We start from the raw sequence: 13,163 nt of genomic DNA, 5'->3' as shown, positions 1-13,163 counted from the left end.
TGTTGCAGTCATTTATTTTGTTTCCAAATATATGTAAAGTATAACCTCGACGATGAAAAGTTGGGGTGTTGTGTTAAATGTAAACAGAACTAGAATGCAAATGTCTTAAACCCAAGTAACATTGTAAAGAAAGGTTTAAACGAAGAAGCTACAAGTTTTAATGAAGTGGATTGAATTTGATGACAGCAGCGTAAAGGTCGAGACAGTGGCAAACAGCTGGATAAACATTTTGCAACCACTTAGGTTTACTGGTAACAGATCTACAAGAGGACTGGGGATAAAAAGTACATTTTAGAGACTGAATCTTCTTTGAATCTGAATCCTCTGTCCATTGTTACGTCTGATTTGAGCCTCTGGACCCAGTCCTCTTACTAACCCAATGCTAACAGAGCAGAATGTTCGTCAGGCTGTTTCTTATTCATAGCATTTACTTTTACAGCGGACATCAATTAATAAATCATGTTTTTAAATGGGAAAGTTTCTTGGTTTGAACATTTGATATGGTCAAGTTCCCCAATGTTGTCATGGATAGAGGGGCACATAATTAGTGCAAATACAAGAATAAACCCTTTAGGGAACAGATTTATTGAAGGCACAACATACAGTCACAAGACAAACAGGCATTGAACTGCCATCGATGAGGCATTTGTTTTACATTTAACATATTTTTTAAATTATTAATACAATTTCATTTAGTCATTAATGAAGAAAATGCAGCAGTCAGTTTTCTTCATATTAAAATAAACAAGTTTCAGTGCAAAGTAATAAAAGTGTTAGTTCCTTCACTTCAGCTAGAAAAACGCAACACTGATCTGATTTAACTCGAGTATAAAACAAAAAGTTAACTAGATGCTTCTGTACTGCCATCTTGAGGCGCACGTGCGTAAATACTCATTCAAAACTGATAAGATCGGAACTATTACCATATGATTAAAAGGCACAATAGAAAAAGTAAAACCTACAAGCACTTCGTGATACTAAAGTGTTAATTTATATTAATATTTAATGACAGCAAAGTAAAAACTAAATGTTTGAACGTGTGATGCACATTCCAACTTGGTTTTTGTCATGCACAAATATATGATTCTTTAACTGTGACAGATTTGTGTCACGGTACTTGTTTTCTCTTTTTTATGAGTTTGCATAGCTTCTAAAATATGGAAACGGTTAGTTCTGTGGGGCTTTGATTTCCAGTTATGCAGCTCCAATGATACTTTTGCGTTGAGGTAAGAGGAAAAAGGCGTTTTCAGGCACAGCACGTTTACACGTCCTCCAGCAGAGACGAGCCTCCTCAACCGCACATGGTCAGATAAAGCCACTGGACAAAAGGAGGAATACAGTTAGACAGCAGAAAAATTATAATCGCGTTAATGAGATTTTCTTTAACGTCACCTCTGTGAGATTCATCTCAGCCATTCCTGATCCCTCTTTGTCAAATTGCTGGAAAGATCCTACGAAATCCAAAGTAAAAGTTGTGTGGACCGAACTAACCTAATAAGATCTGAACAATATATTTTAACATCTAAAGTGGGATTACTCACTAAACATGGCTTCAAGCTTCACCAAGCAGCAGATGAAGTTGTCAAAGTCAATCATTTCGTTCTCTGCGTACCGAGCCACCAGAACCTGGTTCAGTTTATTGTTCAGTTTAAAGCCTAAACAGAGACACGAGAAAAGTTTAAAACTGGAAATCAGTTTTCATGCTGCTTGTAAAAACATCAGCACGGTGACGGTACTCTTGGACATCATACCTGCTGCCTCCACAGCAAGACGCATCTCATATGAGCTCATGGCCCCTGACTTGTCAAGATCAAATTCCCTAAAAATGCCCTGAAAAATGAAAATATTACAAATGGAAATGCTGAGAGTTTAGGAGAGTCATTAACTCCGGTCTTACCAGCCACTTTCGGATTTTGTTCCAGAGGATCTGAAACTCCACCAGTCCTAAATGTGCACTGCCGTCTTTCTGGCCAACAGTGTGTCAAGGACTCAAATTACACTTGTACACAATTGCAGCACAGCGATGTTTATAAAACTATCAGGGTAGGAAACCTTTATAGTTAACTTTATGAGACAACTTTGCTGTGAACTGGTGATGTATAAATAAACTGAATTGAATTGTATGTACAGCACCTTTATATTTTCACACAGACAACAGCAACTAAAGCGGGGAGGTTCAGTGTCTCGCAGACACTTCCACACAAGCTCCTCTCAGAGGCTTCATCCAATGGCAGAACCCAACACATTTTATATTTAGCAACTTTAAAAATCCAGAATGGAGTGAGATAAATAAACAGGATACATCCATCAGGTTGACCATTGTCCTACATGACTCCGTACTGAAGCCGTCAGTCTTTATATCTTTGTCTAAAACGTAAAAATACAAGTATTAGTCTGAGCAACACTCAGATAATATTACTAATATCTTTGGCAGCCTGGAGTGTATTAAAAAGAAACATCACTCACGCCTGGAGACAACTCGGTTTAAAATCGTCCTGAGCTCGCGAATAGAAATCTCCATGTCCTGTAAAGACACAACATGTACGCAAATATTGTTATACCACTATTATTCATTTCATATTATTTAAAAAAATAAATTTTTGTTCTGTAGGGTGATAACTGGGACCTGAAAACCATTAAATCGTAAATACTACCATTATCCACACCGTTGAAACGATAAACATTTACATGCTTGGCATCTTTATTGAGCAACAACACAAATACTTTTTTTTTTTTTTTTTTTTAAGGAATGCATATCATCTGCAGCCTTTTAATGTAAGTTTTAGACCAAGTTGGTTTTACTCAAGAGGTGACAGTTGAAGCCATTCTGGTCAAACCTTGGAAATGATTACCGTAATTGCTGGTGTATAAGCTGCTATTTTTTTCCCCCCACACGCTTTGAAAACTGCATCTTATACACAGGCGTGGCCAACTTATGTATTTTTATTCCAATAATTATAGTCAGGGCTTAATTTGTAAACTGATTGATGCCAGAACAGCAGGCAGGCCAGGGGGGGGGGGGGTCCGTGGGTCCTCTCAGAAAATTTTGAATAACAGAGATGCCATTTCCTGCATTTTGGTGGATTTTAACGGGTTGTTATACAGGTCCTTCTCAAAAAATTAGCATATTGTGATAAAGGTCATTATTTTCCATAATGTAATGATAAAAATGAAACTTTCATATATTTCAGATTCATTGCACACCAACTGATATATTTCAGGTCTTTAATTGTTTTAATACTGATGATTATGGCATACAGCTCATGAAAACCCAAAATGCCTGTCCCAAAAAATTAGCATATTTCATCCCACCAATGAAAGACAAGTGTTTTTAATACAAAAAACGCCAACCTTCAAATAATCATGTTCAGTTATGCACTCAATACTTGGTCGGGAATCCTTTTGCATGAATGACTGCTTCAATGCGGCGTGGCATGGAGGCAATCAGCCTGTGGCACTGCTGAGGTGTTATGGAGGCACAGGATGCTTCGATAGCGGCCTTAAGCTCATCCAGAGTGTTGGGTCTTGCGTCTCTCAACTTTCTCTTCACAATATCCCACAGGTTCTCTATGGGGTTCAGGTCAGGAGAGTTGGCAGGCCAATTGAGCACAGTAATACCATGGTCAGTAAACCATTTACCAGTGGTTTTGGCACTGTGAGCAGGTGCCAGGTCGTGCTGAAAAATGAAATCTTCATCTCCATAAAGCTCTTCAGCAGATGGAAGCATGAAGTGCTCCAAAATCTCCTGATAGCTGCATTGACCCTGCCCTTGATAAAACACAGTGGACCAACACCAGCAGATGACATGGCACCCCAGTGACTGTAGAAACTTGACACTGGACCTCAAGCAATGTGAATTCTGTGTCTCCTCTCTTCCTCCAGACTCTGGGACCTTGATTTCCAAAGGAAATGCAAAATTTACTGTAATCAGAGAACATAACTTTGGACCACTCAGCAGCAGTCCCAGGTCAGGCGCTTCTGACGCAGTCTCTTGTTCAAAAGTGGCTTGACCTGGGGAATGCGGCACCTGTAGCCCATTTTCTGCACACACCTGTGCACGGTGGCTCTGGATGTTTCTACTCCAGACTCAGTCCACTGCTTCCGCAGGTCCCCCAAGGTCTGGAATCGGCCCTTCTCCACAATCCTCCTCGGGGTCCGGTCACCTCTTCTCGTTGTGCAGCGTTTTCTGCCACACTTTTCCCTTCCCACAGACTTCCCACTGAGGTGCCTTGATACAGCACTCTGGGAACAACCTATTCGTTCAGCAATTTCTTTCTGTGTCTTACCCTCTTGCTTGAGGGTGTCAATGATGGCCTTCTGGACAGCAGTCAGGTCGGTAGACTTACCCATGATTGCGGTTTTGAGTAATGAACAAGGCTGGGAGTTTTTAAAAGCCTCAGGAATCTTTTGCAGGTGTTTAGAGTTACGTTGTTGATTCAGATGGTTAGGTTAATAGCTTGTTTAGAGAACCTTTTCATGATATGCTAATTTTTTGAGACAGGCATTTTGGGTTTTCATGAGCTGTATGCCATAATCATCATTATTAAAACAATTAAAGACCTGAAATATTTCAGTTGGTGTGCAATGAATCTGAAATATATGAAAGTTTCATTTTTATCATTACATTATGGAAAATAATGACCTTTATCACAATATGCTAATTTTTTGAGAAGGACCTGTACATCAACATTTACCTAAATTTGTAAACACTTAATAAAATTACTATTTGAGAGGAACAGCAAGTTGTGTGTGAGCAGCTCCAATTCTGTCAGGTGTCCTAACCTCCCCCCCCCCCCTCACTTCACGGTTCAAGCTGAACTCTTCAGTCCATCTACTTCAGTCTCATGGCACTGTTTGAAGCAAGGACAATCCATCCATCCATCATCCATCCATTTTTTTATTAAAGTAAATTGGACCGTCTGTTTGACATTTTGATCGCTGCTGTTATTTTGACAAAATAGCGCTGTTGTTTTGAAACGTGACGTATAATGTGAATAACACGTCAAACATTTCTATCTTTGTATTTTTAATTTATTTTTTACAGTAAGCTTTTTTTATTTATTATGTCTGAAATGTAGCAGGAGTTCAGACACCTGCTGACATTGAGCTGTGTATCGTTTCTGATATCACAATGTGGATATCCATGGCTTATACACCAGTGCAGCTTATTTATGTACAAAATTGTGTTTTATTTTAAAATTAGTATGTGCGGCTTATACTCGGGTGCATTCTATAGACCGGAAATTACGGTATATGCACAACTTTACGTGATTTAATGAGACGTCATAAGATGAGTTAGTGCTCAGAGTAACTGTTGAAGAAGATGCTCATCTGCTAACACAACCATCGTGTCTGTATAACTGCAACTCTACATGCAGGTGAACACACAAACAAGGTGTCAGTTGGTAAAAAAAAAAAGAAAAACAAGAGTCCTACCTCTCCCGCTAGTTGAGCAAACAAAGTTTTAAAGGAGTCATCAATGTCATCCTCAGTTATTTCCTCCTGTGGAAACACAGTATAAAAGGCAGCACTTTAAATCAGAAACTTGCAGTTTAAACTGAAGAATAAAATTCCTTTGATGATGCAGATGCACACCTCCTCTCCAAAGTCAGCAGACACTTCATCATCCAGTTCTCTGAAATTAAAAAAAAAACATAAATTTTCATTCCTGTATATAATAAAGTGATTAAAAGGCGATGAACTGACGGATATGAGAAACACGCACTCGGTCTCCGACATCTTTTCAGTGAAGACCCTGAGAACAAAGTCAGCCTCTTTGCCGGGCTCGAAGGTGGAGGGCACGATGAGGTATTCTCCGGGGGGCAGGCGCAGCCGCGTGCTCACCTCCCGCAGGTTAATGAAAGTCTCCGATCGAGCGCACGACGAATGACTCAAGAAGAAATTTTTCTTCAGATGGACATTTTGGCAACCTCTGTACTGAGGGCAGCAGGACAACAGAAATTAATTTAAGATAATGAGAGTGTTATTACCAATCATTTCAAAAATGTATTTTAAAACTTGCTGTATTTTTCAGACTATAAGGCACACTTAAAATCCTTAAATTTTCTCAAAAATCAACAGTGAGCCTTAAAATCCGGTGTGCCTTATAGTCCGAAAAATATGGTAATGATTTTTTTTTATTGTGTGGTTAAAGATGTGTTCAAGAAACTTAAACTTTAGATTTGGACTCATAATTCTTTCTATAATTAAACAGGACTTAATTTCCTCTCAAAGCTCTAAATCAGTGTATACAGGAACCATTTCATCTGATATGAACTGTTTTTTTTTTGTTTGTTATACTTCCTGGTTTCAATTCATTTTCCCATCTTTAGCATATGATGCACAACTATATGAGAAATAAACTACTATTTTGAGTAAATCAGATTAATCGCGTTTGTAAGATTGTTCTGTAATAAAAACTCAAGTTCGGCTTACCTCTTCTGGAATCTGCAAAAGACGATAAGAAAAAAAAAACGTTAATTAATGACAATAGGCAACATTTAAATGTAAAATATAAGATGGGGCAAAGGAAGACTCAGATTTTCTATCTGCGCTCTTACCTCATAAAGAGCAAAACCAATTGTGTGCATGTCCTGACCGTGGTGCCGGTATCTGCGGCGGTCCTTCTGCATGAGGGCCACTAAAAAACTGCACGCCACCTCATCGTCCTCGGGGTCGTCGTCCTCTTCCAACAAAGTGATCTTATACTGAGGGTTTATCCAAAACGTGTCTACACAAAACAGTATCTATATGACAGGCCTGTTTTGTAAAACATCAGTATCTTTAAATATAAATGGTTTTTCAGTGTGTACACTAGTGAGTGCTTTTAAAATGTATGCTCGTTGTGTTTGTGGGATTTGCACTCACTGGGATGGTTCCTGCAGCCGCCAGCGGTGCTGCCTCTCCTCCACATCCCGTAGAACTTTATGGTGTTCCAGTGGCTGAGGCCGTCATCGCTCAGAGCGTCTGGAGTCAGGTTACAGATCTCCAGTCGAGAAAACTGCCTCAAGAAATCACTGAACGACATCCTGGAAGCAAAATGTGACGTTCATCAGAAGACGGGTTTAGTTTTTTCTTTAAAAGCATTGGCTCGTTTTCTTTTTAACAACCACTTTTCTTTTTTTTTTTTAAACGTTGGGGTTATATTTTCCACGGGGTTCTAGACGTCTTTAAAAACAAAGAAAGAGTTGTGATATTGTTGTGGAAAAATTTAAACCCAATTTGAGCATCTGAAATTCTGCATCGAGCTAGAATTAAAACTTAAAAGACCGAGTTCCTGAAAGGAACAGTCGACTCCAGTAGCAATCACAAAGTTTTAAACAAAGATCTTGAGCCATCAGTTAGCATTAGAAGGATGAGTTTGACTCTCCTGCTCTGAAACCTAATTTTAGCTCCGTTCTGTAAAATGAAGTTATAGCCAGTTTGAAGTCTTAAGTACTTGATTATGGTGGCCATTCTGAATCAAGTTGACTCCAAAAGATAACCCCTTGTAGATGTCCATCTTTACTTTCTGAAAGTTTAGTTGAAATCCATCTACTTGTTCATGAAGTATTAAAAGACACATGAACCCAACATGCAAACACATGCAAAAACATCTTTTGCCTTCGCTTTTGGGCAGCAGGTAATAAAAACGAGCTGGCAGATTCAGACTTTCACAAAGAGTATTGTCACCAGTTTGTTCCTTCTACTGAAAAATTTGTAAAAAATTAACCAACTGGGTCCAACAAAGTTAAGTTAGCTCCTCTGGACCGTTTCTTTTTGTTGAAACGTTTTATCCTTCATCCAAAGGACTTCATCAGTCCAAAGAGCCACAACAAACTCAATCCCATAAGTAGCACACTCACATAGTGGACCAACCAGTTTGCTGGTGATAAGATGGTTTCTGGAGTCCGCCCTCTCTCCTGTCGACTCCTGTGAGGCGGCCATGGCCAAAGTGGTTCAAAACATCAAAGTTCATGCTCAATAATCCAGGTAAAAAAATCCCACAAAGAGCATGAACTTTGATGTTTTGAACCACGTTGGCTGTGGTCGCCTCAGAGGAATCGACAGGGGAGAGGGCGGACTCCAGAAACCATCCTATCACCAGCAAACTGGTTGGTCCACTATGTGAGTGTGCTACTTATGGGACTGATGAAGTCCTGTGGATGAAAGATAAAACGTTTCATAAAGAAACCGTCCAGAGGACCGGACTTAACTTTGCTGGATTTTTACCTGGATTATTGAGCATGAACTTTGATGTAAACGACTGGGTCTATTTTATCCACAGAATAGAAGTCCAGTTGTTGTTGTTTTTCAACAATGTCCCGGATGACAGCCCTCATGATAACCCTGACAACCCTTGCTGGTGTTCCTTTTATCTGCTAGCTCGATGCAAACAAACACAAGAGTGGTAATAATTCGATTACAACCTAAAATCTCACCAAAACTCCCCATCCTCCATGTTAAGATGAGAGTCTTCTCGTTCTGAAGGGTCGATCTCCTCCCATTCATGGGAACTAAGAAACAAAGCAGGTGAGATAATCCTCTTAAAAACCCAAACCTAAAAAGCTACTGAAAGAAGTCTTAAGTAGTCAAGTAAAGAAACACGCTCACCTGTCACTCCAGGCACCGGTCCACTCCACCTGTCCCCAAGGGTTACGTATTCGGATGAGGCGTACCATGTCGCCGCGGTAATCAACCTGCACAACAACATAGTGATGGAGAATTTGAAATCCCAGCTTTCACAGCTCGGTGATAACCGACTCATACGACGACAGACCTCCTTCAGTCCGGTGACAGAGTAGGCGTGGCCTTTCACCAGCTTCTTGAATGTCACAGCCTCCATGTCGAAGGCACTGGTGATCTGTATGAATGTGTAACTAGAATTTACTGCACTGAACTCAGCATTAATAACTGAAGTGGTTTTCTTTTAATGCAACTTTTATTTTCAGCACTTACATCGATAGAGCAGCCCAGCAGGGAGCCTCTCTCTAAGGCTTTGCTGATTATCCTGTAGAGATCTCGAGGAGCCTTGCGTAGCTCGTACATCTCAGACACACCGCCCGTGAAGTCCTCAAAGCCTTCTGTGGTGCTTCCTCCGGACAGAGCCTCATAGGAGCCATTTAGCCTGATAGCGCACAAAGAATGCACTTAACACTGATTGCTCTTCAAAATATCTCGCTAATTAAGACGTATGCTGGATGATGCAGCAGCCGGACGGGCACTTTTAAAACCCACTTGGCGTAAGCTTTCTCCAGCAGCGCGCTCCAGAATTCATTGCCCTCCGCTGAATGGACAAACATGAGCTCCCCGTCTTTGACAGGCAATCGATCATCAATCACAACATCTACCCACTCGCCAAACTGCCAGAACTGCAACGCACAGCAAGAATCATAAGAACCCTTGATGCAATTTGCTTAAAAGGGAGAAATATTGTGGAAAACAATGAAGAACCTGAAAGTGGAAGATTCCAGCATAATCATCTTGGAAGGACTGGCCATGTGGAACGACCCGATGAAGGAGCCTCTCGTTCAGGGTCAAAGAGGCTATGGCTGCTAAGAGCCAGCAGTCACCTGCAGGTGGGGGGGATTACTCCAGCAAACATTCAGTTTCTACTGATTTTTACAATAAATTTTAAATAAAGCCTTACCAAGAGCTCCCTGACAGATATCTGTCCTGGTGGCGCCACCCACAATAAACTGGGGGTCACTTGTCAGCTCCTGCAGAGAAATGTCCAACTCTGAGTGATGAACGTTCACAACAAATATTTATGTTTTCTGGTTAAAACTGATGCTCTAGTTCTCACACCTGTCACGGTTTAAATATTGCTTTAGGCTTTCTTACGGTGGCCCTAAGGTGTGAATGAACAACATCAGTAAAAACAGAATCGCATCAGAAAAAACGGAAATTATATAATTTTTGAAAGATTCTATTTTTTAAGTCTAATTCCATTCTTTCTAATATGATTCCGTTTTGTTCAAATGTGATTCCGTTTTTTTTTTCTAACGCGAGTCTGTTTTTTCAAAAATAATTCCATTTTTTTCTAATGCGAGTCTGTTTTTTCAAAAATAATTCCATTTTTTTCTAATGCGAGTCTGTTTTTTCAAATATAATTCCGTTTTTTTTCTAATGTGAGTCTGTTTTTTCAAATATAATTCTGTATTTTTTCTAATGCGATTCTGTTTTTTCAAATATAATTCCGTTTTTTTTCTAATGTGAGTCTGTTTTTTCAAATATAATTCTGTATTTTTTCTAGTGCGAGTCTGTTTTTTTCAAATATAATTCCGTTTTTTTTTCTAATGCGAGTCTGTTTTTTCAAATATAATTCCGTTTTTTTTTTTTTTTTCAAATGTAATTCTGTTCTTTCTAATGTGATTCCGTTTTTTTCCCCCAAATGTGATTCCGGCTACTTCTGCTTTGGCTTAACGTAATTCAGTTTTTTCCAATGTAATTCTTGGGGTTTTTTTTGTAATTCTGTATTTTTCAAATGTTGTTCATCTACACCTCAGGGCCACTGTACTTTCTCGCCATCAAACGCAGATGAAGAGATTATTTCAATTTATAAAGTTCGATAATAAAATCACATTTCATGCAACTTAGTCCAAAAAAGTTAAGTCTGGTCCTCTGGACATTCAAAAAAACAAAACAAAACAAAATAAAAGAAGAAACGTTTCGTCTTTCATCCGAAAGACTTCTTCAGTCTGAAGTTTTTCAGTCTGTCAGGATGAACGACGAAACGTTTCTACTTTTTTTGTTTTGTTTGGTTTTTTGAATGTCCAGAGGACCAGACTTAACTTTTTTGGATTTTTCTACCTGGATTATTGAGCATGCATCAGGATATCATGCAACTTAGGTTTCACTTGTTGCATTTTGCTCTAACAACTTCTTGTCTTGCTTTTTATCTGCTGTCAAAAATGTTTTGGTCCACAGGATGAGTTTTATTGAAACTATCAGAAAGTAATCATTGAATCTACGTCTTCAACTGCTTAACTTTTGGCTAATCTAATTCAAGATGGCTGCCATAATTAAATGTCCTTAAAAACACAAAAATGGCTATAACTCAGTCAATTTTACAGATTTTGACCTAAACTTTGGTGTGGTAGTAGCTGAGAGCCTTTCACAACAGTTTTAGGATGCCACATGAGACAGAGCAAGACATTACTTTCAAGGTTTGACGAAAGCAGCTGCAACTCTCTCACTTCTCATCTGATATGAAAGGTGGCGGGCAACGTGCATTCCTTCAAGGCCTTTCATTTCTGTGTGACATGGTTCTAAACAAATGTCGCAGCAGAGGGAGCGGTCTGAGATGCCAACAGCTGCTGTGGTCTGCAGAGTTCCTGGCTCAGCTTGTCCTATTCTGTCTGTTTGCAGCCATGAAACGAGACACTGATATGTTTGTTTACACGAGATGAACATGCGAGCCATCACTTGCAGTCCAAACCAACTCCTCAATCTTGTGAAATTAGTGGTCATCTTAGTTTTAGCTTTAAGACTGTATTTTAAGTCTGCACGTACAAAATAAGATTTTTTTTTTTCCTTTAAATTTTCTCACCGTTGGCCTCATCCACTCCACATCTTGAGTTTTGGAGGAATGGGGTGCGAGCTCCTTGAAGCCCAGCGACGGAGGCTCAGCAGGGAAGCAGGGGTCCTCGAACAGGCGGCCCAACTCCACACACTCCTGCTTCAGCGCCTCGTAGTCCTGGTTGGCAAAAAGTACAGCTCGGTCCACGGACCCCATGCCCTCTGCCCGGAGCCTGTTGGCATATATGCTTGCAGAGATCCCGCCAGCCGGATACATGCTGGAGCAAGACAAAAATATGGAGCTGGTGGGCGAGTGTGCACAGAGACATTTATAAATAGCAGCAGACTAATCAGCAGGATGGTCCTGCCTGTAAGTCACAACACTTCAAAAAGACAAAAATGAAAATTTGCTTTCAACAAAGTGGCAACCCCACCTTTGATTAAATGTGCTGTAAGCCTGCAGGTCGCACAAAACCAAAGCTTTAATGAAACAGGACAGAAGATTTATATTATTACTCATTGATCAAATATTTGTTCAGACACTAAACAGTTACATATTAAAATTGTGGAAATTCCTCTTTTTTGGCTAACAAAACTAAAAACTAATTTAATGATTCGGCATTTGTTTTGTGAGACTACAAAAAAATATGTAGGACTTCATGACAGGAATAAATTAGATTAAATACTAGTGATTTAAAATACTGTAAATATCCCATTTTACGAGTAGACAGATGACCTCACTACTTAAACACACACTACGGTTTTAAAAAGAAAATACGAAAAACACTACTTCATACTTTTTACTTACAACGGTTTCAGGTTCAAACAAATTTTAGAGGTAGATATAAATCAAAGACACTTATATGAAAACTTAAGGAGAAACAAATTCAATCAAAAGTTCAGCAACAAAAAGAAGCAGATAAATAAATAATACGGGAAGATCGGTGCAACAAGAATCACCACATTAAACTCAACAAAACCAAAAATAACAACAAAGTTAAAAGTTTGATACCTTAATTATGGGTAGGCTGGGAAAGAGAATGAGACAAAAAAGAGAAGGTTTTATTTTTCATTAAAAGGCGCTCGTTGCAAACTATGAAATCAAACATACCGTATTTTTCAGACTATAAGGCGCATTAAGCGAAACAAAACAGATAAGTCAAACTTTATTCAACTCATTCACAATAACCACATAAAATCGGTTTGAGGTCAGTAAGCACAACCAGAATTAATACATAAGGCACATCCGATTATAAGGCTCACTGTTGATTTTTGAGAAAATTAAAGGATTTTAAGTGCGCCTTATATTCCAAAAAATACGGTAAAAGGTTATGCTGAACTATATTGAACGACACAGCTTGAAGGAGTTTACTCCAGCAAATGTCCAGATTAAATTAATATGCAAATCTGAAATGTCTCAGTGCAAACAAAGAACTTTCATCTGCATATATTACTCAGCAAATCTGCTCTTAAATATGTATAAATGGTATGGGGTTCCATTAGTGCCAAAAATATGTTCATGTGTCTATGTAACGTGTGTATGTAGCATGCTGTGTATATGTAAGGTGATACGTTAAGTGATATCTTAAGCGCATATGTTAAGTTATATGTTAAGTTATATGTTAGGTGCATATGTTAGGTGCATATGTTAGGTGCATATGTTA

The 13,163-nt window shown here is 39.1% G+C and overlaps 1 protein-coding gene across 1 annotated transcript in view; it reads right to left on the bottom strand.

Moving 5' to 3' along the window:
* Positions 1 to 1,059: 1,059 nt before the first annotated feature.
* LOC119411369 (calpain-1 catalytic subunit) overlaps positions 1,060 to 13,163 on the bottom strand; it is a 13,314-nt gene continuing 1,210 nt past the window's right edge. The window contains exons 2-22 of the mRNA XM_037678316.1: positions 11,531 to 11,777; positions 9,629 to 9,698; positions 9,433 to 9,551; positions 9,217 to 9,350; positions 8,938 to 9,106; positions 8,759 to 8,842; positions 8,593 to 8,678; positions 8,421 to 8,495; positions 6,868 to 7,028; positions 6,561 to 6,730; positions 6,436 to 6,447; positions 5,726 to 5,937; positions 5,596 to 5,635; positions 5,437 to 5,502; positions 2,467 to 2,524; positions 2,303 to 2,367; positions 1,898 to 1,966; positions 1,752 to 1,830; positions 1,542 to 1,655; positions 1,393 to 1,451; positions 1,060 to 1,318 (exon numbers count right to left, since the gene is read on the bottom strand). Coding sequence (XP_037534244.1) covers positions 1,292 to 1,318; positions 1,393 to 1,451; positions 1,542 to 1,655; positions 1,752 to 1,830; positions 1,898 to 1,966; positions 2,303 to 2,367; positions 2,467 to 2,524; positions 5,437 to 5,502; positions 5,596 to 5,635; positions 5,726 to 5,937; positions 6,436 to 6,447; positions 6,561 to 6,730; positions 6,868 to 7,028; positions 8,421 to 8,495; positions 8,593 to 8,678; positions 8,759 to 8,842; positions 8,938 to 9,106; positions 9,217 to 9,350; positions 9,433 to 9,551; positions 9,629 to 9,698; positions 11,531 to 11,776 — 2,115 coding nt within the window. The 5' untranslated portion in view covers position 11,777 and the 3' untranslated portion in view covers positions 1,060 to 1,291. The remainder of the gene's footprint in view (positions 1,319 to 1,392; positions 1,452 to 1,541; positions 1,656 to 1,751; positions 1,831 to 1,897; positions 1,967 to 2,302; positions 2,368 to 2,466; positions 2,525 to 5,436; positions 5,503 to 5,595; positions 5,636 to 5,725; positions 5,938 to 6,435; positions 6,448 to 6,560; positions 6,731 to 6,867; positions 7,029 to 8,420; positions 8,496 to 8,592; positions 8,679 to 8,758; positions 8,843 to 8,937; positions 9,107 to 9,216; positions 9,351 to 9,432; positions 9,552 to 9,628; positions 9,699 to 11,530; positions 11,778 to 13,163) is intronic.

Source organism: Nematolebias whitei, chromosome 1, assembly GCF_014905685.2.
Source record: "Nematolebias whitei isolate Nwh7 chromosome 1, NemWhi1, whole genome shotgun sequence".
NCBI lineage: Eukaryota > Metazoa > Chordata > Actinopteri > Cyprinodontiformes > Rivulidae > Nematolebias > Nematolebias whitei.
The sequence above is the reverse complement of the archived record's forward strand: the minus strand, read 5'-3'. Positions and strand labels throughout refer to the sequence as shown.